At 32.9% G+C, this 24,345-nt stretch overlaps 2 protein-coding genes across 5 annotated transcripts in view; one reads left to right on the top strand and one right to left on the bottom strand.

The window, feature by feature from the left end:
* Positions 1-10,229, top strand: part of LOC126737243 (sodium-independent sulfate anion transporter) — a 29,583-nt gene extending 19,354 nt beyond the window's left edge. For all 4 annotated transcript variants that reach the window (XM_050442045.1, XM_050442046.1, XM_050442048.1 and 1 more), the window contains 5 exons: positions 781-942; positions 6,738-7,024; positions 7,084-7,228; positions 7,286-7,465; positions 9,865-10,229. In XM_050442045.1, the coding sequence (XP_050298002.1) occupies positions 781-942; positions 6,738-7,024; positions 7,084-7,228; positions 7,286-7,465; positions 9,865-10,013 (923 nt within the window). In that variant the 3' untranslated portion in view covers positions 10,014-10,229. The remainder of the gene's footprint in view (positions 1-780; positions 943-6,737; positions 7,025-7,083; positions 7,229-7,285; positions 7,466-9,864) is intronic.
* LOC126737244 (double-strand break repair protein MRE11) lies at positions 10,213-23,183 on the bottom strand. The gene is made up of 10 exons (XM_050442050.1): positions 22,942-23,183; positions 22,745-22,889; positions 22,335-22,683; positions 22,053-22,251; positions 21,742-21,993; positions 21,484-21,677; positions 21,271-21,428; positions 21,108-21,219; positions 13,259-13,403; positions 10,213-10,349 (listed from the first exon to the last, which is right to left on the bottom strand). Exons 1-10 carry the CDS (start codon positions 23,123-23,125, stop codon positions 10,297-10,299), a joined length of 1,791 nt encoding a protein of 596 aa, XP_050298007.1. The 5' UTR covers positions 23,126-23,183; the 3' UTR covers positions 10,213-10,296.
* Between the last annotated feature and the right edge of the window lie 1,162 nt (positions 23,184-24,345).

A 24,345-nucleotide genomic window follows, 5' to 3' on the forward strand; every position in this document is an offset into this window, starting at 1 on the left:
TCATCATTCTCCTACCATTTATTTAGTGATAATCTTCAGCTTACGTTGGTTAACTTGTTGACATTTAAGTAATTTAGTATCAGGTATACTTAGTCGATTTACACTCTTACTTCCAAACTTGTGGTACCGGGTTCGATTCTCGATGAGTCTTATGTTGTTGCAATAAGTTTTTAGTTTTGATTGCAAGCCTGATGATGCCCTAGTTAAAGCGAAACACGTGTAGTCTGTGATTATATTTTGTGAGACCTCGACTTGTGTTTTCGTTAAAACACTAAAATATGAACAGAGAGCAGCTTTACAATTTGGTCAGTTTGTTTATAGAATTTCCAGGTCGAGGTACCCTAAATATCTTTCAGATTATTTCACAGCAAGACAAGATTTACACTAAGAAACATTATAAGATTTCAAATAGCACTGCATAGGACTGAAGGTTTTTAAAACTCATTTGCCTATCAGGGTGTATTTTTTACACACTTTATATATCACACTTTTCATTTTCAAGAAGAAATACAAGGCAAGGTTCACATATACCTTTATTGTAAGTAATTTTAAGAAATGAGTTTAGCATAAAGTAGAGTTGTATTGAAACTGTCCACTAATACTGTATTTTTCAGGTCGCATGGAAGAACACATTATGTGAATGTTACCTTTTATGTAATATTTTGTTGTTGCATAATATAAACGTCGATTTATTTATTATTTATACTGGTTTTAGTACATAAACGCCTGGACTATTTGGCTCTATTAAATTATATAAAAGTTTACCGGGATTGTTTTTAGCTAGCGGAGAAATCATTGACGCCACTCAAGAGCTCTTAACGTTATCGTTCTGCAACATTATCGGCTCGTTCTTCTCCTCTATGCCGATTACCGGCTCGTTTTCCAGATCGGCCGTTAATCACGCCAGTGGGGTGCAAACGTGCTTCGGGGGTGTCATTACAGGTAAATTAAACACGTTTCGGGAAAAAAATTGCAAAATCATATTATACAGTGTATCTACTTAAGTTGGCAGCATATGGGAAGAAACTTTTTTATTATTAGTTTTATGAAAAAATTTTATTCTTCATAAAAGGTTTTGCATGGTCCAAAACCAAAAATGCAATAATCAGATGTTAAAAAGTAGCTTTATTTTTGACCATATTGACAATTGCTATAAAGAGAAGTTGGTTAGAACTAAAAATTGTCATATATCCACTTACATTCTAACACTTAAAACATATTTTTTACAAATTACCTAGGGATACAGCTTAATTTTTATTTATTACAAAACATGACAACCTTTCCATTCAGAAACTAATTTAAGCAAATTATGTCAAAACAAAATAATTAATAATTAAAAGTAGTCTCATCATTTTTATCGAACTTATACACTTTAATAACCTTTTAATTAGTTAATCTCTGTCTTGTATCACATTTCAATTAATAATACCATAATAATTCATTGTTGTAATAATTTTAACGAACATTATTAATTTCTTTAATTCGATAATGCCTCAATTCAATATATCAACTTTCTTTTTCGATACAGGCTGTCACAAAAGCTTTTCAGTACTTTTCTAATCATAACTGGAGTAATAATACTTTAAACCGATTCTGTAATGATTCTTTCCAAATGAGCAACATCTGTAAATGAAATGTTATTTATTTAGCATAGTTAAATCTGAATATACAGTTATCAATAATTCTTAATATTTACACAATACATATGTAATTATAGTCCTGAAAGATACTTATTTACTAATCGATTAAATACTTTAGTGTTCTGATAAATTATTAATTTTGTTGTATTTACTATGTTGTACTATGTCATAATTTTCCTTTGGTCAATGGATATCGGCTCTCTTTTTTAAATATGATTTACGTTATGCTGGTAATAAGTTCTGTTGAATTTTATAAATTAATATTCAATTTACCCTTTCAATATTTTGCCTAACTGAAGACCAATTAAGAGTTGTCAGCATATATTTTAATGGTGTATATTTACTGCTATTTAAAAGTAATCGCACAACTTTATTTTGCTGTACCTGGAGTCTATTTATATCGTCTTGTTTACAAGATACCAAGAGAAACATACAATAATTAAAATGTATGAAAAATAATTGTATTATAAATAACCTTAATAGTCCAAAAAGATGTATTTATTATATTTCAAAAAACCATTTTGTTCCCTAGTTGTTTGGAAATATATTGAACATGCTTTCCAAAATCTAATTGTGGGTCTAGGTACACTTCTAAGTACTTCATTTTTTGTACATATTCAATAGTTTCACCATCCAAACTTATTATTAAACCATTAGCACTAAACTTTTTACAATTTTTCTTAGTACCTTATGACATTAGGACGTTTAGTTTTATGAGAATTGAAATTTTTGTGTAGATACAGCTATATCTTGCCCTTCAGCTCTGCTCAGCTGGGCTTTTGAAAATATACCGTTTGCTTTAAACAATCTCATTTTAAAAAAATATTTAAGCGTCAAATCTGGAGAACAAGGTAGCCAAAGAATTTCCCAAAAACTGATGTATAACTCTTATTAAAACTAAAGTACTACTAATGAAAAGTATAATACTTATTAAACTCTCTTAAAACTCCATCAAACCTACTGGGGCATGGAGGACCATGCTGTGGAAACCATCTTTGTTGACGTTGAAGCAGGGAAACGTTGTCAAGTAAGATCTTCTAATTTATTATCTAAAAATAGTAAATAACGGTTCGCGTTCAAAGATTCATGAAAAAAATAGGTTCAATTATTTTATTTCGGTAAATTCCATCCCACACATTTGTTTTGAATGCATACTAATCATGTTAACTTATAACATCCATCTCCTTGGATAACACAGTAGAATTCAAAGGCTCTATCACGATCTCCTGGTCTTAACGTATAAATAAATCAGGGCTTGTATGAGAGAAAACTGTTCTTTTTTAACAATGTTGAAACCGTATCTTTGTTAATAGAATATGATGGGATAGGATAGGACAATAAATTTTTATTACTTGAATTTGGTTAATATTTTCCTTACTGTGTCATAGCGAAGATTTTTCCCTGGGTGTCGGTTATTAATAAATTTCCGTAGCTTTTTTATACATTTTCCACTTGTCATCCATAATTTCCACTTTATCTTTAGTGCTAAATGTATCTACTAAATTTCACTTACTTCTAAACACTCCACTCACTTCTGTCAACTACTACATACAACGGGTGTTTTCAACCTCCAACCTAGATTCCACGTAATTACATTTTATATTTGCATTGTTATTGTAAATAGCGAAAAAGTTGCATATTTCCCAAGCAACACACGATAGTTAAGTATAAACGTTTATTTTTGGTTTACACCAGATGTACATTTTTGGTTGAACTCCAAATATAAATCTCGAATAAAATGTCCGCGTGATGGAATTTAATATTATGCCTATGTTTTATTCAACAATTAAACAAGAAAGTTTATTATATGTTAATAATATACCGTGAAATGGGGTTAATAGAAACTACTGGGTGAATAGCAACAAAAACGGGAAACTTCTTTTAAAAAAAATCAGCATCGGATTTAAACCTCCCAACGCTTCAAATTTGTTCTCAAACGGTCAACAGATGTCGCCATAACTACTTTAACACCCGTCGGAGTGAACACATGTGCTTTTTTCATCACTAGCAAAACTTTATTCACACTGGTTAGCTAAAAACAGGTAAGACATTGAGTTTTTGGTTAAAGTAGCTGTAAGGTGTCTGGTTTACATTGCCTATTTCAGAAATTGCTTGTCTTGCTTATTTTTTTTGCTATGATGTAATATAATACATAACGTCACTTTTAAGTAATTTTGGGGTGAATATGAACACGTTGTTCACCCTCTGTTTCTATCTACCCCAAAATTGTTTTTTCTTTTGCAGGAAAATGCCTCGCGTTTATAAACCAGACCTTCGAGGTAAAACATTGAGGTAAAACGAGGTGAAAATTGATGAAAAAACTCTAAAAATAGCCCTTGCTTCAATTGACAACGGGATGAGTTATAGAGTGGCTCACGAAACATACAACATTCATTATTCTGTGCTTTATTGGCACCACAAAAACCAAAATCTAAAGCGTCATGGAGGACAAACAGCCCTAACCAAACAAGAAGAAGATATTTTAGTCCATCAACTAATAGTTTGTTCCGATTGGGGGTATCCACTTGACCATTTGGACAGGATGATGATAAAAAATTACCTAGACAGTGGAGGTAAAACAATAACGAGATTTAAAAATAATATCCCTGGCAGAGACTTTGTCTATTCTTTTTTAAAACGTCACAAAAATTAATAAGGTTCTAGAATCTGCCAAAACATCAAGCGCTCAAGAGTTGCTGTTTCTCCCAATCAATGATATCAATGCTTATTTGGACAATTTAGCCACGGAGTTGAAAAATGTACTGCCATCAAACATAATAAATTACGACGAAACAAATTTAACGTTCGATCGACGATCCGGGTAGAAAGAAAGTAATCTCGAAAAGGAGCTGTCGCTATACAGAATGTATTTGCAATACGTCAGCCGTTTCTATTGTGTACGCTGCTTCAGCTGATGGAAAATTCTTCCCACCATACGTGGTTTACAAAGCTAAAAATTTGTATACATCTTGGACAGTTGGAGGACCAAAGGACGTCAGATTTAATAGAAGTCCATCAGGTTGGTTTGATGCGATTTCCTTCTCAGATTGGTTAGAGAGAACTGTCATACCTGCAGTAAAAGATCTATCGGGAAAGAAGTACTTAATTGGCGACAATCTGAGTTCACATTTTTCTGCAAGTACGGTATCTCTTTGCGAAGAAAATAATATTTCATTTATCTTCCTCCCGGCTAACTCTACTCATCTGACCCAGCCTCTGGACGTGGCATTTTTCCGGCTTCTTAAAACAGCTTGGCGACAGATCCTTGAAAAATGGAAAATGGGGGCTGGTTCAAAGCATTGCACGGTTCCAAAGGAAAGATTCCCTTTCTTGCTTAATGACTTGTCAAAGGCTATTGAGCCTAATGCTGGAAAAAACATACAATCTGGGTTTAGAAAGTGTGGAATTATTCCACTAGATAGGGATCAAGTCTTGGGACGCCTTCCGCAGCAAAATCTTGACGAGACAAATGATGAGGATCAGAACATTGAAGAAGGATTTAATAACTCTTTGGTAAACCTTCTAAGAACAATGAGATATGGCGATGGTCAAAATGCGAACAGTCGACGTCGTAAAATTTAAGGTCCTGCTGGCAAAAGCGTTACAAGTGCAGATTTTGAAAGCACGTTGGATAAAGACGATCAAGAGGATAATGATTTGGAAAGACATTTTGGTATGGAAACCTTAGATGAAGATTCAGACCCGGAAATGAATTTGCCCCTTAGTAATTTCATGCCAATAATGGGAAAATCTCAAGATCATTCTTCAAGTGAAGACTCTGAAATGCAAAAAGATCAAGATCATTCTTCAGATGCAGACTCAGAAATGGACATTTCACTACCAAGTTTCACCGATAAGTCCGAGAATAAGTTGGATACAAATAATTCACCAGCATCAGTCTGCTTTGAGGATAAATTGTTCCGATGTGTTTCTCCTATTTCGCTTGATTTAATAGATAAAGGAACTTGGCATCTGGTGTGTTTTCCAACAAAATATCGAAATAGACGAAGAAATAAATATTTTATCGGACAAGTCATTAATATTACAGAAAATGACATTTAAGCCACTTTCTTAAGAAGTCGCCCCACCAAACACTCGTCAGGATATATTTATGGATTTCCAGAAGTTCCGGATGTTTCCACCTTTCGTTTTAGCCAGGTTGTTGGAGAGGTTTTCCCAGTTCATGACGAGATAGAAGCATCTACGCCAAGAAGAGACATTTTAAAATTTAATTTGCATCAAAGTTGATCAATTTAAATAATATGTTTAAACTTGTTGCATTTCTATAGAAATAAATGTTTTTTTTTGGTAAAATTGGTCTTTTTGTCAGTTTTTTTTGTGTATTTATATTTTTTTATTAATATGATTTTTTTCAGGTGTTCCTATTCGCCCTCGTGTGTGTAGAATAGCAAATTTGACCCATTTAAATGGGTGTTTCTATTCACCCCACATAAGGGTGAATAGAAAAAGAGCGTTTTTATTTTTTTTTTGTGGAAAAACCTCTATTTAAAAAAAATCTATTATGCGCTTTTTGATCTACAAGTTGAGACCTGTAGATTCCTTATTTTTTGTTGTCAAAAAGGTGACTACTATGTTAGCAACAGAGTAGGAAAGTTCCGAAACTGTTACTATTCACCCCATTTTACGGTACAGTACAATTATTTCATAAATTTAGTATAAAACACACCGTTATTAGATTGGATAATATGGACGAAAAACAGTGACTTCACAAGAATTTCTAATAAAAAAAACTACACAATAAGTAAATCTCGTGTCAATTTTTTTGATTGTCGAAATTTTATATCTTTTATAAACAGTTTTTTTTTGTTAAAAATAAAAGTACTCTACTCTTGAGCAAAATTCACGTTTTTTGACAAACCTTTATATGATATTTGATTATTGCATTTTAGACCATTCAGAACGTTTTATAAAGAATAACTTCTCTTCATAATAAAAAAGTGTCCCATATATTGACAACTTAAATAGACACACTGGATATACGTGGAAGGTTTAGCACCTTCCAGGAATGTAGTACTTCTCATCTTAACTAAAAAAGTGAACTTTTCCCTACACACCCCAATTTCCATAAATTTCCAGGAATAATGGTACTCCTGGCCCTCAGTTTCCTCACGCCCTACTTCGCCTATATCCCGAAAGCCTCCCTGGGGGCGGTCATAGTCTGCGCCGTCATTTTCATGATCGAATACGAGGTGGTGAAACCGATGTGGCGCTCCAGCAAGAAGGATCTCTTATCCGCCTTCGCCACCTTCGTTTTTTGCCTCATCATTGGCGTAGAGTACGGCATTTTGGTCGGGGTGAGCATCAACATCATGTTCCTGTTATACCCCAGTGCCCGGCCGGGAGTACATGTGGAAAAATGCTGCGTAAGTAGTAAGTCTTTACCCTCTATTGTCACTTAATTGAATTTATTATTCGAGTGTAGACGTCGAGCGGAAAAGAGTATATCCTGATAACGCCCGGTAACGCCCTGTACTTCCCGGCGGTTGATTTTATTAAGACCAGCGTTGCCAGAGCGGGGGTTTTATCGCGCCATCTGCCAGTAGTTATCGACTGTCAGTTTATTTTAGGTAAGTGATTGCAGCAGGTTATTTGAACTGTTTAATGGACGATTTTGTGGTTTTCAGGGGCTGATTTTACGGCTGCCAAAGGGATTTCCGCCCTCATAAGCGAGTTCAGGATGAGGAAACAGCCCCTGTATTTCCTAAATGCCCGGTTAGAAGTGGTTTCGGTGTTCCAAGGCGTAATGTCCGATGATTTTGTTTATTTTAACTGTAAAACGAAGTTGGAGAATACTATAGAAGAAGGTAAGTGGTTGCCTGTTGAATTATTTATTAAATAATAATATTGCAAAAGGGGCAATTGATTCAACAGGATAGGACAATTCAGTAAATCTGCAGATGAGAGTGGATTATTTTAATCTGTTAATTATGTTGAAAATATTTAATATTCAAATTCAAAGTAGTTTATTTGTCAGATGTGTCAACCTACAAAGCGGTATGAACAAAAAAATATGTAATAAATAAATAAATGTAGCCAAGCGAAATGACACACTAACAATTAGCAAGAATTAGAGCTAAACCCTTAACATAAAAACAGTACATTATATACCTGCAACCCATTAGAATGTTTTACTGTCTTATATGGTTTCTTGTACAAAAATAGTGGTTTAAAAAACCTGCTTTATCCTATAAGCTTAAAGATATTCAAGAAGAAAATTAATTATTACATTTTTAATTAATTTACGGCTTTTTGATTTTTTTAAAGTTATGCTTTTGAATTTGACTTAATGAATACACAAACAAATAGGCCAACAGCCAGGAAGACACACAAAATTACGTCAAATATATATATAATTTTAATTTCAGTCCTGTAGGTAATATAGTGAGTATCAAAACGTTAACAGTCAATTCTGAATTTATTATGTCATACATAGTCCAAAAAAAATGAGTGTTTCATCCAGTCATAACGATACTCATGATATAATTGTTAATGATATAATTATTAATGAATTATCAACAAAAATGATTTAAAATAATTATTAATCAATGCCTGGAAGATTAAAGATGATTTTAAGATACCAGATGATATGAATAAAACATCTAGAATAAAATGAAAAGTCAATTTAATTATCTGGAATGCATAAAATATCACGTCAAATGCCCAGGAGAGCATATTTCCTAAATTGTCTGGAATAAAAAGAACAGTGCCTGGAAAGCAAAACAAAAATTACCTTAAAATCTGTCAAATATTTGAAATGCCTGGAATATAATGGAAAAATGTGTTTAAATGCCTGAAAGGCATTAAACATTATGTCAGTCAGATACCTAAAGATGATATCGGAAATATTTCAAAACGCTTGGAGGATTTAAAAAAAAAATAATCAAAATCCTACAGAATACAACAAATTGAGGTTAATGTGAACAACTAAATTTAAATTTACATCGAAGGTCTGGAAGACAAAAACGTTTATTACAAAAGCCTAGAAATATGCTTTTAAGGAAGAATCAAGTGAAAAAGTACTTTATATGTTTATGAAGGATGTAGATGATTTTAAATGCCTGGAGAGGTAATTAAATTGCCTAGAAGATACACTGACTTATTTTAAAACCCTGGAAGTTGGTTTAAATATTTAACAGGTATAAAAATGGACTTAAGATCATGGACGAGTAAAAAAACATGTTAAATGTCTAATAGGTATAAACAGTTATATATGATAACATATTGTACTTGAAATAAAGTGAATAAATAGTAATGGGAATTTTTTTTCTTTAGAATTTATTGAAGCTACAATTCTTAAGAATTCGACATATTTCTGACTTAAATATATATTTGTATTTCTTTTTTGCTGACAATTATTATTAAAGAGATTCAAATTTAATTATAGAGAAAACATTACTGGATTAATCTAGGACGACTAGTTTCCATATATCAGGTCATCTTTAGGTTTTCAATTATTGAATATGTGAACAGTGAAACTCTCTGATTTTATTTTTGAATTAATGAATGCATAAAAAACAGCCTGCAAGACACTTAAAATTACATTAAAACCTTAAAAGCGAAAAAACACTTTAAATACAAAAAAAAATATGAAAATAGCTTTTTTGGACTGTGATGTAATAAATTGGTTTGATGAGGTGTATAGTAGTTTTAACCTCACTTGAAGAAGCAAAAACTTTAAGACCCATAAAAACCATAAAGGATTCTGCCGCCGCATTGTCAGATGCGTGCGGTTATTTATAAAAATCTCAAAATAGATAAAAAGTTTTTTTTTTTAATTTTTGCTAAATTAACATAATTTGCATCTATTAAGTGGAACGGAAAAAGTTCATTTATGTATGCGAGACTGATAACAAATAATTTTTTAATCATATGAAATAAAAGTGCAATAGAGTAATTGCATGCCAAGTCAATTCCGAAGCATCTTGTTGAAACACCTGCTGATCAATATTATTGCAATCAATAAAATATACATTTTAATATATTATTTCGTTTTCTCCCTCTGAGATCTCAACAGACTCGATTCTTTTATTGAAATTTCAGAATTTATTATTATTAAGTCAATTAGGGTGAACTGTTGGATTATTAATTAATTGCTTAAGGTTGCAATTATTAAAAACATTTTTTAATTTATATTACCACTATTCGCCCAAATATAAACCATTTAACAATTATACTATAGATTTATTTTGGAATTTGTTTTTAGGTTATCCACTGTCAGAAGAAGAAGAACAGTTACTAAAATCAGATAATGACAATTCGGTGTCAAGGACTGTAGAGCTAAAAGAGGTTTCATGTGAAAACTCTTTATCTCGCAGAAAACACTCCGTAAATAACCCTAATAACATCACGTAAATCCATGGTATGTCCTGTAATAAGGACACTCGTATTATCAGTATTTAATGATTTCCAAGGCCAAAACCATAAGAGTATGGAAATCAACCAATTTTAGTTAGTTATACCATTCCATCTCTCTTTATGTGTCTTTTTTTTTAACTATTTATTTTGTACATATTTTTTATTGTTAGTTATTGGTTCGCATTAAAAAAAAAACTTTTTTTAAGTATAAAAGTAAGCGTTTTTATTTAATTATAAAAAAACTTAAACATAAACAATAACAGCCTTAAATAAAATAAGATTATGCTTTAACTTTACCGCCTCTTGAGCCTCTTCCACCTCTGGAGCCTCTACCTAAAAAACACATAACGTTCAAGTTTTTCCCCTATTCCGACCATCATCAGACAAACATGGTGCTTATAGATCTTGTTGGGGTTGTTCTGATGATGCTCTTAATGGAGCGAAAGGTGTCTGCATAGTTACGGCATTAAAGACATTAATTGATTTTGTAGATTACCCAAGCAACACACATCGACGAAGATGAATAATTAATAAATCTTTTATTTCATCGTTAATTTTTACGAGGAATAATCGTTTTTTTTTTGTTTTACGTCAGATATACACTTGTGGTTGAACTTCAACCATAAATATCAGATAAAATGTCCGCATGATATACGTGGAGGAATTTAATTATAGTCTAAGAGCTGGCTACGTAGGTCGACGGGTCACTCGGTAAACGTGAAAATTTGTTATATACAGGTTCGGTTGTTACTGACATAGCAAGGGGCAGACTGTCAGAACCTGCCCTGGACGGAATAAGTGAGGGTAGGGGGTTAAACATGTAATTTTTTTATGACAATTTTTTGATTAGGTACAAAGCTGACAATTTGCACTAGTATAGGAGACGATATTAGAAAATAGGAAAAAAATTGTCAGAAGTCTACGCTGAAGATAAAGGGTCGTCAGAAGTCGGTAATGTTGCGAAAATTTTTTCAACTATGTTGTCACTAGGTACACTTCTGACATTTTGCATACTTATTTTATAATTCAAATTGAAATTACCTGCAAGTCGTCAGAAGTCCAGGTTGAAGAATAACGAAGATATTATTAATAATATGAGCGTCGGCGCTCCACTCCCACCTTTATAACATCTCGTATTTTAATTTTTTTGTCACCAGGTTCACTTCTGACAATTTGAGAACATTTTTTACAATGTTTGAACATACTTTTGCTCAACTGTCAGAAGTAAATTCGGAATACATTGCTAATTATTAACAAATTAATAGCTCAAAAAATGATTTTTTTTTTTTAATTTCATTAGAGATTTTAAATATTTATTGAATATTCATATTATTATATGATATTTGAATATACCGTTTTTTATAATAACATAACAATTGTTTTATTTATACGACTATTACAACATATATATTTTTTGTTTGATGCTGTGATCTTCAGTAATTTTATGATTAAAACCCACCTACATTGGTGTATTTGATATTTTGCAGTAATGTGGGATTTAAAAAAATTAAATCTATGTGACATTACTGTGCGCAATTCACTATCAATTGGAAGAAGCTTTTCACGAAATGAAAGTTTCTTGACGTATTGACTCAACTCAACTATTGCGTCGAAAGTTCGTCTTTTTTTCTGTGGTGCTGATTCTACATTATCATTGCATCCACTAGTTGTACTGTCACCGTCTGTTTGAATATTTTGATAAAAAATACCCACAGTATCATGCAAACTGTCTTTGCCAGTGCATGTTTCAACAAATCTATCATAATTATCGAATGCTACACTGTTACATTTTCAGGAGTAATGTTGACACTATTACAAGCGGAATAAGTAGCTTCTGTATCAAGCTCTTCAATGACATTATAGCTACAGCAATGGACGAATTTATTTATAAGATCGATAACTTTTCTGCTACTTGTTATACTTTTCAGAGTCATTTCTAAAGTTATGTGTTTATCAGTTTTCACTTTACCATTGAATATGGTGTAAATAATATCATTTGATATTGATTTGATTTTATGAATACGATCCAAACTATTCTTGAGTCCTTGCATCAACGCCACATAATAAAAATTTTATAAATTCATAAAGAGAAGCGGGGATTTCACATTCGCCTGTTAATAAGTCACTGATCTTTAATTTACTTGGTAACGGTTTTTTAACTAGATGTCATTTTTTTCCGCAAAATAGGAGCAACACGTCCTAGTAATTCATCGTCTTGTAATCGTGCATACATTTCGTCAATAACGATAAACAATTTTTTTAATTAAAGTTACAATTTGAATTTTATCGTCATAAGATTTTTCTAATTTTTCAAGAAGCTCATGAGGCATGTATTTGACGCTACTATCACCAAATTCTTCATCATGTAATTTTTCATGAATTTCATTATAAATATCAGTTAAATATTGCAATAATTGTGTTTGTGAAAATTTCCAAATGGAAATGTAAAATTTTAACGGTATATTTAAATATCATATAATAATATGAATATTCAATAAATATTTAAAATCTCTAATAAAATAAAATTAATATTTTTTTAATTATTAATTTATTAATAATTAGCAATGTATTCCGAATTTACTTCTGACAGTTGAGCAATAGTATGTTCAAACATTGTAAATTATGTTCTCAAATTGTCAGAAGTGGACCTGATGACAAAAAAATTAAAATACGAGATATTATGAAGGTGGGAGTGGAGCGCCGACGCTCATAATATTAGCGTTAGTTAATAATATATCCGTTATTCTTCCACCTGGACTTCTGTCGACTTGCAGGTAATTTTAATTTGAATTATAAAATAAGTATGCAAAAAGGTTCACGTTTAACAAGAAGGTTTACTACATGTTAATAATTAGTATACAAAATAATACAACTACAAAAAAAATTACCAATGGCATTCATAGGGGATACCACTGCATTTTTCTAAAATAAATTTTATTTTTTAAATCCTCGTTTAGTTTTGAGCAAATTTATAGTCTTGAGTTTTTTTTATTTGCATATCTTATTTGGTATATATTTTTTTCTCAGGCAATTATTTTCTGCAAAATAATCGTTTTTCATTAGCATATACCTTGACCATATACAGTTGATAAATATACCAAAAATTTACTAAAAAATTATGTATTTAACGATAATAATATATGATGTGTTGCTTGGGTAAGATTCTTATTTTAACACGGATCATAAATCAGTATCTTAAAGAACTATGGATGACTTTTTTGAATTAAAACTGTGATTTTTACCTCCTCTAGATCCTCGGCCTCGGGTAGGAGTCGCACCTCCCGAGGAGTTTTTATTCGGCGACAGATCTTCATCATCGTCCGAATCGATAATTGTCACATTTCGCTTCTTGTTACCCCACGGTCTGGTTCCTAATATACGGTCAAGCTAAAAAAAATCGATTTTACATTTTAAATTGATTAAGTCATAGTAGTGTCGTAACGAGACGCGGTGAAAGAAGGAAATTTAAAGAAAAAAAAAAGTCCCAACCGAAAACTACCAAAATTATTAGCCCAGAAGGACATTTGTACCCTCGAAATAATCAAATCAAAAATAGTATTTATTTCCCGAAAAGTACAAATTATAGGACAGCTCTGGAGCACAATGGACCAAAGTCGTCGCATACAAATTATCGCGTTTACTTATATTTTGAGAGAGTTTTAGTTTTAGTGAAACATCATTTTTAATGTTAACGCTACTGTAATAAATTTACTTTTCTACACTATTAAAACATGATATTTTGTCGTAAACATAATAGAAATTATTAATTATTTTTTATTTCATTTGGAAGTATGTTTACTACTTTAGTAAAAAAGAAATATATCTTCTAGTATATGCAAATAATGCTTGATAATAGACCTTGTTCCGATAGTATTGTGACTTATAACATTGTCAAAAAACTAAATCGGTTAAAAGCTCTGTCAAAAATTTTACATTTACGTGTCTTTCTATTTCATGTGCTTGAAAGGGATAGAAGAATTATCGTACAATTTCCTTTCTCTCTCTACATCAAGTTCGTAGACAAGATAGTAATATTTTACTGATTCCAGGCATCTTTACTAATTTCTGATCCCCATAAAATTTCCCAGGAAATGAATCATCTTAAGATTTTTTTTTGTTTGGATCTCTTTCTATCTCAACTGCCTGGAAGAAATAAAAAGATTTAATACCGATTCCAGACGATGATAAAATCATTTTTTTAATCTCTTTCTCTTGATGTCCTTCTAGGCTGTCGTCTCTCTATTGTTGTTATCACTCACTATATATTTTGTCAGTAAGACCAAGTAGGTTCGTTATTCCAGTTTAAAAAAGGAATTTATGATTCGTGAGAAAAATATGCAGAACTTCAAATCGGTGATAATGTAAGAATAGTTTGTTCAATTAAAATATGCTTTCTCATCAAAACCATCTCATTGGTTATTTTATTCCAGGCATTCGAAGTCTGGTCTCTTATATGTTCAAGATTTTTACTTATTAAAACGGTATTTCCTTAGTAATTCTTTTAGAGACCTGGAGTCATCCTTAAGCCGGCCCCAGACGATGTGTGTATTCGGCGAATGTACCTTCGTAGTGCCGGCTTCGGCTACCCTTCCACACGCTACGGCATTCGGGATATATTCCACATCGCATCTTTGTTGGCAAACGTTGGCCACAGGGCCTCAGTTATAGAACAGTAGCCTAGAGGAGTAGTAGTGGTTTTTTTAAATAAAAATATGGATAGTGACGATGAGCAAGCGGCTGCGGTTACGGCCTATATGGTTATTTCAGGAAACATTTTGCATTTTATCAAATGCAAACCAGTTTGGTTTAAAAATGTCATTTGTGCAAGCACCAGATTTGTTGCTTGCTTTGTTAAGCAGGGTTCTAAATAGAGACATTAAAGAATCTTTCTTAGATCTGCGACACTTATTTGGTCCTTCTTTGAAAAAGATGAATGTATTTGCACCCAGGCGTCGCCAACTTTGTTCCTATTTTTGTGGTCTGGGTATTTTGGGTCCCATATTATGAGATATAATTCGTACAGATCCAAGAATTCAATCACCAAATCATTAAACCATTCCATGATAATTTAAATAAATAACACCAATAAATATTAAAAATAATATTAATTTTCATTTTCAAGTAAACTTAAAAAGGCAACTCACCAAAAATATTATACAAAAACACCCGCTGCTAAGTTTGTCGCGACTCTGACTGAAGACAAAATAGGCAAATAAGTGTGCGTAGCTAAGCACACCGTCTGGGAGCTAACGCGAATGAGCGCGACCTCCTTTGATGCGTGCCCTAAAACCGACAGCAGTTCGGATAGCGGCCGAATGGCGTCTGGGGCCGGCTTTAGGAATTATTACTCAATGTCATGATTCTATTTGTTATACATGGAAATAGTGAATTTCTTCCAGGCAGTTGAAAAAGAAACATAGTTTACATCGATTAAAAAAAGAATAGGCCTTGTGGAACACCACACTCAACATACTGAGGTCGACATAAACCTTTTACAATTAACATTCTCTTAGTTAAGTAAGTCTGGATCTGTTTATCTAGTGAAATACTTTTTATACCAATGTTTTCTAGTTTTTTTTTCTAGAAAATCACTCACTCAGACACTTCCCAAGTATTTAATTTATATTTCTCATAATGGCAATCGGTATGTAAAAACATAATTTATTAAATGTTTAAAGGTTCCAATAAGAAAGTGTGATATTTTTTTAAGAATACCAGCTGTCACTTCTATCGAGCCATTTTCTTAGAGAATTTAGAGTCATCATTTACAATTAGTAATAGCATTAAAAAACATAGTTTGGACTTCGAAAACGCTCGGTTATTTTTTACACAGGTACACTTTTATTTTACCAGCCAGTTTTTCACCTATCGCGCATAATAATTTATTAAATCCGTCAGCCATTATGCCTCTATGGTATACACTTAATACTCGGTATTCTTTATGTTTATTGACAAGAGCAAGATCTTGGGGGTTTAGGCTTTTCTAAATTTGCCCCGTTTTCTTATAGACGTAACAGTTATCCAGGGTTTTAAATATCTTTTTGTATATTTCATTCCAATATTCCTTTTACAGGATTTAATGCTTTCCTGAACAATCACAGGATCACCACACTGTGTAGAATATCTTGTCAATTCATATTACTAAGATATCTTTACAAGTTTATTTTTGTCTAATTTCTCTTTACAATTTATTGAACGTGGATGTATTTGGTTTTGTGTTGGTCTCATATCCAAATTTAGAAGAATAGAATAGTCGGATATACTATTCCTTAATATAACTGTATTTATTTTTTCTATAAGTTTTCAATTATTTATATTTACTGCACAATGGCCTAACCCGCCTCTTATTCATCGATGTAGTTGCTAACAGGCTTTGAAATTTTATCAAGAATATTAAGATTTATGTCCCCAAGAAAAATTTGTCTGATTTAATTGTATTACAGCCTATGACAGTCCTCATTGATAAATCGATAATCTTAGACCACATGAGTGTTTTAAAATAAAAGATAGTACTGGTTGTCATCTGCATCTGTAGCAATGGTATTTGCAGTGCAGATTTTTTTTGTTGTTGGTTATGATTTTTATAAAGTAACTACCTTGAAGTCACTTCAAGAACCTTTGACCAAATTAGATCTTCATTAATGAAAATTCGGTGGGTTCTCTTTATTTTAATTTAATACATGAACTTTGCAATCCGTTTGGCTTAACTCAATGTATTCAATAACACTTTTAACTTTGCTTTTAGTCACATTTGAGATGGTTGTGTTCGGAATGCCCATAGTGAATACATTGTTCGTTCTGGACTTCACTAATTTAATGTTGAGTTTTAAGTAACTGTAAGTCCTTATGCGTTTCTTCATTCAAGTGTCTTAGTTTCTGCCAAAAAAGGTTCATTTTTAGCTTTTTGGTCTTAACACCTGACTTAAGTCTTTGGTCTTCTAATGACCTTAAATCCATCCTCAGAGCGTCCTCTATAATTACATTAATGTACACACAGTACATACATAAGAACTATAAAAAAGTTCTAAACAGTTCCAAAGTTATATCAGTATCAATTTAGCAGTCATACGTGACGGTCGTGTTTAAGTTCGTAGGAGGCTACGCCGGTACTCAGTTTTGTTTGTTTTGTTTTGATTTGATTTGTTTTGATTTTTTTTTACAACCACATCGACGTGCTATATTTCCGTACAAGTGTTCCTAATTAACAGGTCAATATTTTTTTTGTTTTATAAATATTTCCTGTTTTAACTAACTAGACTTGTTTTGCTGGCATTGACCTTAACTTGAAACCATAGAACTTCAACCTTAGGACGTGCTAGTGTGTTTGTTTTACGCGTGTTCCTGGTGACGCTCAGGCTCAAGTTCCTGTTTGGCTAGCAATTCCTGTCTAACCGTATTTATATATTCCTTAATTTATTAAAATGAATCGTAATTTCAAATGCTGTCAAAAAAAGGAGTTTTCAAATTATTGCTGCATCTTTTGTATGTCTATATTCCACCCAAGTTGTTTGGATAGAAATTCTGATGCCATAAAAATGGGAGGCTACAAAATTTTATGCTCAGAAAAATGTCAAATAAATTTTAATGAAAATGAGAATGAAAAGAAGTCTTACGAGCAGAAGATTCATGAATTATTGATTGAACTAAAAGAAAAGGATAGGCATATAGAAAGAATGAGACGAAACAGTTTGGTGTTTGAAGATGAAGTGTCAGAGGCCGAAAAGAAGTTTTCTTCCTCCCTAGATAATCTACACAAACTTAATGATGAACTTAAAATTGAATTAACAAATTTAAAAACTAAAGAATGTGAGTTACTGTCACTATTAAAAGTATGTGATGAGTAAAAAATAAATTTCAATATAGAAATCAATGAGTTAAATACCTTAAATAAAAATTTAATTGTAACAATAAAAACATTAGAAAAAGAATCTGCAACCTATAAGACGCAAATAAATATGTTACAAATGGAAGTTAATGATTTAACCAAGATGAATAAGAATATGATCCAGTCAATAAAGGTGTTGGAAGTTGAAAAAGATACTTGCTATTCCGATATTTGTGCATTAAAGGAACAGCAAAACATATCTAAATTCGTTAATATAAATTATCCAACACAGTTGCCATGTAGGCCAAATTTACCCGTTGATAATCGACCTAGGCTTCTTTTTGTGGGTGGAAACTGTAGTAGAGTGTTCCTGAAGAAATTGCGTCTGAAGTTTGAAGCTAACTACAAAGTCCAGTGTTTCCTGAAGCCAGGAAGTACAAACAATGAACTGATTTATACTGCATCATCTATGGTTAAGGAATTTACAGAAAATAATATGTTGATTTTAATGTTAAATGGTATTTGCTCATCATTCGATATTTTAAAAAAATTTATACATTTACACAGCAATAGTTTAGTGATGACAAGCCCTTACATGTATCCAAACCATAATGTAATTTATAATAGCAATAAGGCTCTCTATAGAATATTTCACGCAAATAATATTAATCTAAATAGAATTTTAGAGTCTAATCATGCCAGCAACTTTGGATCAGATTTGGCATCATTACTGTATACCCATATTTTAAAACATTTCAAAAGTAGCATTTTATCAAAAAATGTGTCCACAATAAAACCAAGTAATCAATCTGGACCTCTAGATACTGACTGTGATAGGGATTCTTTTTTATAGATAAATACACAGAAGATGAAGCTCACTCACATTCTATAAATAACATTGAAAATAAGCATGCGAAAAGTTTCAGTAGTTTTATTTTAAATATACAGTCTCTAAGAAATAAAATGGACGAGCTTCATCTTCTACTTGATTCATGTGATTTTCCTGATATTGTATTACTAACTGAGCACTGGTTAAAGCCTAACGAATGTTTCTTAATAACTGATTATATTCCTATATCAATTTTTTGTCGGCAACACTCCATACATGGAGGAACAGCTATTTTAGTTAAACAAACAATTGAAGCTTTTTTCTGTAAAATTAATAAGTATGATAGCTTTCTGTTGGAGAAGGTTTTTGAATTCTCCCTTTGTTTTTGTAAGCGATTTAATTTATATGTTCTTTGTGTTTATAGACCACCCACAGGAGATATTGGTATGTTCCTGGACAAACTTGATTCTCTATTATCCCAATTGTCTCTACACTCCATAGTTATATTGGCTGGTGACTTTAATATTAACTTCACTGATGTAAGCTTGCCATCATATCATACATCCCTTTTAAGTATATTGGAATCTTATGACTTGAAGATGCATGTTCTTTCACCCACACGTATAACATCCTCATCTGCAACTACTATTGATTATTTGTGTACAAATTTAAATGATGTGTCATGTAGAGTACTCTCATCTGGTATTTCTGACCATGAAGCCATTCTCGCTAGGATTCCATGCAACACTGTATTTCCTTCATCTCATTATATAGGAAGAATTTTCAGCAGAGCAAATTTTAATGCTTTTTCTTCTACTGCAGCTTTGGTTAATTGGAATGCAGTTGAAATGGCTCCTGACCCGTTTACTTTGTTATTTCATGTGCTATGTGACAAGATCAATCAGTGTTTTCCTAAAAAGAGGCTTAAAATGAAAAATAGAAAACCATGGGTCACAGCAGGCCTCAGAATTTCATCTAAAAACCTCCGTTTTTTGGCTAAGCTGTGCAAGTTTACAACTAATGCAAACATTATTCTTTATCATCAGAAATATCGTAGTCTATATAGAAAGACGATAAAAGCAGCTAAGGTTAAATATTATAGTGACCGCTTGAATATGTCCTCAAATAGGCAGAGAGAATGTTGGTCAATTATAAATGACTTCAAGCATTCTCACAAGAAAGTTTCAGAACCAGAAGTAAGACCAAATAGTTTAAATGATTATTACTGTAATATTCCTCATTTATTGCTCAAGGATGTGAATACTAATATTGATCCTTTGCATTATATTCAACAAGTGTCAGTTCAAAATTCTTTTATCCTGTTAGCCTTACTGATGTTAGAGATGCAATTAAAAGCTTAAAAAACCATAAATCAGCTGGAGCTGATGGAATATCATCAAAATTACTACTCCTTTTGCCTGACTCAGCATTGAATGCCTTAGCTTCTGCCATAAACAATTCCTTTCATAATGGCATCTTTCCAGCATGTTTGAAGGAGGCAGTGGTTATCCCTCTTTATAAGGGTGGAGATGTGAGTGAGCCTTGTAATTTTCGTCCAATTTCTATATTGTCTACCCTCTCCAAGATAGTTGAAAAACTTGCAAAAATCAGAATTTTATCTTTTTTGCAACATAATTGCATTTTATCTGCAAATCAGTTTGGATTTCAAACGGGAAAAGGGACTCATGACGCTGTTTTCGGCTTTTTGGAGAGTGTCTATGTGTCCTTAAATTCTGGAGAGTCCGCGGCGGCAGTGTTTTGCGATTTATCCAAGGCATTTGATTGTGTAGATCATGGAATACTGCTGTCTAAGCTCAATAATTATGGCTTTAGAGGTGTGGCATTGCAATGGCTGGAATCCTATCTGTCTAATCGTACCCAAAGAGTTACAGTATCTGGATGTTTATCCGATTCCAGATCCCTTAAAACTGGAGTACCTCAGGGTTCAGTGTTAGGACCACTATTATTTTAACTCAAAGAGTTTTCGAAGTCAATAAACGTTTTTATATGATATTATTGGGTAAGAAATTCTCTTGCTTTAACACTAAACCCCATTGGAGAATATTTCAAGAGAATAGCCCCAAGAATAGTGAAAATTTGATAAGAAAATAAGCCCCAACTACAACTGTCCTAACTACCAAAATGATTTGCCCAGAAGGATGTTTTAAGCCATAACTACATCCTCAGAAACTTCTGTAGATAACCCTAAGGAAAATATGAAAATATTCCAAGTGGTTCCAAAGTTAAACCCAAAAAATGACCGATATTTAGAATTGCCTTGCAATTTTATATAATGTACATGTATTAATTAATAACTTATAAATTTTACTTCTTTCTTAACTGTTTCCCTAACCAACAGTCGTCGAAATTAATCGTTACAAACTTGTTTGGCGCCAAGACTGTAAAAATAGGATTCAGAATCAATCATTTTACTTACAGTGGATGCATCATTGTCCACCTCATCCCTAACACTCTCGACGAAATCATCGACGTTTTCAACTTCGACCAGTTCCGCGTCCAGTTTATCTTTGGCATTCTTAACTAAAAACCTAAAAGATCGTTTAGTTTTCCGCAATAATTACCGCCCAGGCAGGAATTACTTGAGCACTTCCTCTGGTGCCTCCATATCGTCGGCATCTATACTCTTAATCACGGCATCATTAAACACCTTGAGGGATAAACAGTTTAATTTTTTGCCGGAGTTTTCAAAGTCCAACAGCACCAGATCCTCGACCCGATTCGCTAAGTTCACGTTGGGCTAAAATTCTGCTTATTGAGAATTAGGGTGGTAAATTTTAAAAAAAATATGTTACCATAAAATCGTCGTTGACGTTCCCATTGTCCGTCTTTTTAACATTTCTCATGCCAGATCTTAATTTTATCATTTCCTTAGGGTTTGCCACTCTGTCCACATACTTTTGGCCATACCTTATGGCGTTAAACACTTGATCTTCATCGGTGTAAACCACAATCAGCCTTATTAGGGGCAACATATCGCCCTTCTGACCTGCAAAAGTACACTCAAAAAATAAGCAAAATTGAATTATTAAACCCGTTTTAGACCAATTTACCTAATTCCTTTGCCTCCTCAATCATATTTTCCACCTGAATATCGACGAATTTCTCAGCTAAAGCGGCCCGCGTCATAGCTTGATCATCCTGCAACTCGTCCAAATCGGTGATTACCACCTCTCTAAAAATAAACGGCCTAACGGTTTTCAACGGTATAGGGGTTAAATTAAATTGTTTTTTATGAATCTGCAGCAAACCCACATGCTTTGGGATGGCTTCGCCGACAGCCAAAGACGTGGCCACCGTGCTTCCTTAAAATGAAAGAAAACAGTCTTCAAAATACACATTTTAATTGACCAATTGATTTCACCTGGTTGGCAAACATAAAAACCACTAGAAGTTTGCTCGGGGGTGATCCTACAATCATGTTCATGCCCCCAGAGGACAAAATCCAAATCACTTGGCAACGAGTGATCGGGAATGAAAGTTTTAGCTCCACGGTTAGCCCTATTTTGGTGCAGAACTAATAACTGGTACCAGTCATCACCTTGGGGCACCATAAAAGTAACCTAAGAAATGCTGTACATCATTTTTCTTTGCAATCTCCAAAACAAGTGTTAAATAAATAGCCTCAAAATTCACTTAAACTTACATTCTTATCAAGAAAAAGCCTTGCCAACCTTTCATCTTTAATATGCGATAAACCATATAAGGCCAATTTGGTGCAGCCCTTCTTCAATAAAATCGGTTCTACTTCAACAAAACTGTAGTTGGTATATTTGCCGAAATAATTAACCAATCCTGTGGATGCCAGTACGTTTAGGGCGGAGATTTGCTGCTCCCCAGTGGGGTCATCGTGGTTACCATGTACTGAAAAAACTGGTAAGCTTATATTGAGGTTTGGGTCCTCATAGTTTACAGTATCGTTTCCTGTGTAAGAGAAGTTGCGTGATGGATCTGAGAGATATTCTATCTGAACTGGTTTGTCTCCCAAGCAATATCTGTGGCAAATAAGGGTATTATGAAGTACTTGTTAGTGTTTTTCAGTTATATAAGGCATACTTTTTAAGTAACTCAGTGCATTTATAAAGACAGTAAGTTGATGGTCGAGTGTCATGAAATAAATCACCTCCCAATAACAAGAAATCTACACTGTTTTCTTGGGCAATCTGTAGTACTTCTTCAAATGTTGTAAATGTATCCTTGGCTGTAAATTTATTATAGCCAATATATTATAGTCCAGTTATTAAACAACTTACACCTTATTGGGTCTTTTTCAGCATATCCCAGATGGATATCTGTGGCAATCAAAATAGAAAATACGTCTTCGTCGAGCCTCTCGTCTGCCTCTTGCTGGCTTTCCTCGATGTCGGAAATTTCTCGGTTTTCATCGAAAGAAGACATTTTCTTTATTTGCACGGCATCAATCGGAAAAACGCACATATACAAAGAGAGGCGGTTTTTTTACAAAATTCAAAACAAATAGCCGTCAAGTGTCAAAAATTTTTAGGTTATAAATAAAAGCGGGAAACGTCAATGCATGCGGTGTTGCCACGTCGGATATTCCCGTAGGCATTACAGTCCAGGAAAGTTTGTGTAAGTTTTATCTATTTTGTTAATTAACCTGGTAGGTTAATAAGAGTTTCGCAGTCAATCTCAAAATAGAACGAAAATGGGGAGAAACTTTTATGTTTAATCGTGAATTCCACAGACGTGGCAACATTCGTTATGTTCGACATGTGTCAGCTTTCACTTGTCAAATTTTTAGGTTTTAAATAAAAGCGGGAAACGTGCAGTGTAGCCGTGTTGCCACGTCTTACAGCCCCATATGTAGTAAAGTTCCGAAAAATTTGTGTAAGCTTTTGTCTTTTAGGAATTGTCGTGGCGGGTTAATGCGAGTTTCACAGTTATTCTTGAAATTAAGCGTAAATAGTGAAAAATCCTTTATGTTGCATAATGAATTACCCAGACGTGGCAACATAAACGCATATGCTAGACGGCGGGAAACTTCAGGTTAAGCCGTGTTGCCACGTCGTACGATACCGTAAGCACCGCAGCCCAGGAAAGCTTGTGTATATTTTTGTTTTCTGTTAACCAATATGGTGGGTAAATATATGTTTCACAGTTAATCTGGAAATTGTAAACAATAGAGAAAAACCTGTAATGCTATATCGTGAATTGCCTAGACGTGGCAACTCCAGTTTTCCTTGACAGTCTTATTAGGTTATAAATAAAGGCGGGAAACGTCCAGCTTAGCCGTGTTGCCACGTCGTACAGTCCCGTAATTATAGTATATAGTCCTGAAAAGTTTGTGCAATTTTTTGTCGTTTAGTATTAATATTAATATGAGTTTCACAATTAAGCGCAAATAGAGAAAAGCCTTGAATGAATTGTCCTAAACACTGGTAAATTTGTTTATGTTGTTATGATAATGTACATAAATAATATTCGTATATTATGTAAACAAACTAGTAGTTTGCTAATAATGTTTTTGTAAACAACTGCTATTTTTGCCGACTTTGTATACAAGTGAATGTATATATATTTTATAGATTTTAAGGAAATATGACCTCAAACAATTTATAAAATTGTTAAGTTTTTTGTATGTTTTGTTGTATTTTTTATTTTTATATATTTGTATTTTTTGTTTTGTCTTTGTGTAT

This window comes from Anthonomus grandis, chromosome 6 (assembly GCF_022605725.1).
Source record: "Anthonomus grandis grandis chromosome 6, icAntGran1.3, whole genome shotgun sequence".
NCBI lineage: Eukaryota > Metazoa > Arthropoda > Insecta > Coleoptera > Curculionidae > Anthonomus > Anthonomus grandis.

Coding starts and splice junctions, on each gene's coding strand:
- LOC126737244 (XM_050442050.1), bottom strand. CDS start 23,125: ATGTGCGTTTTTCCGATTGATGCCGTGCAAATAAAGAAAATGTCTTCT. Junction 21,678..21,741: donor TGAGGAGGCAAAGGAATTAG/GTAAATTGGTCT, acceptor GTACTTTTGCAG/GTCAGAAGGGCGATATGTTG. Junction 21,429..21,483: donor ACGTCAACGACGATTTTATG/GTAACATATTTT, acceptor GCAGAATTTTAG/CCCAACGTGAACTTAGCGAA.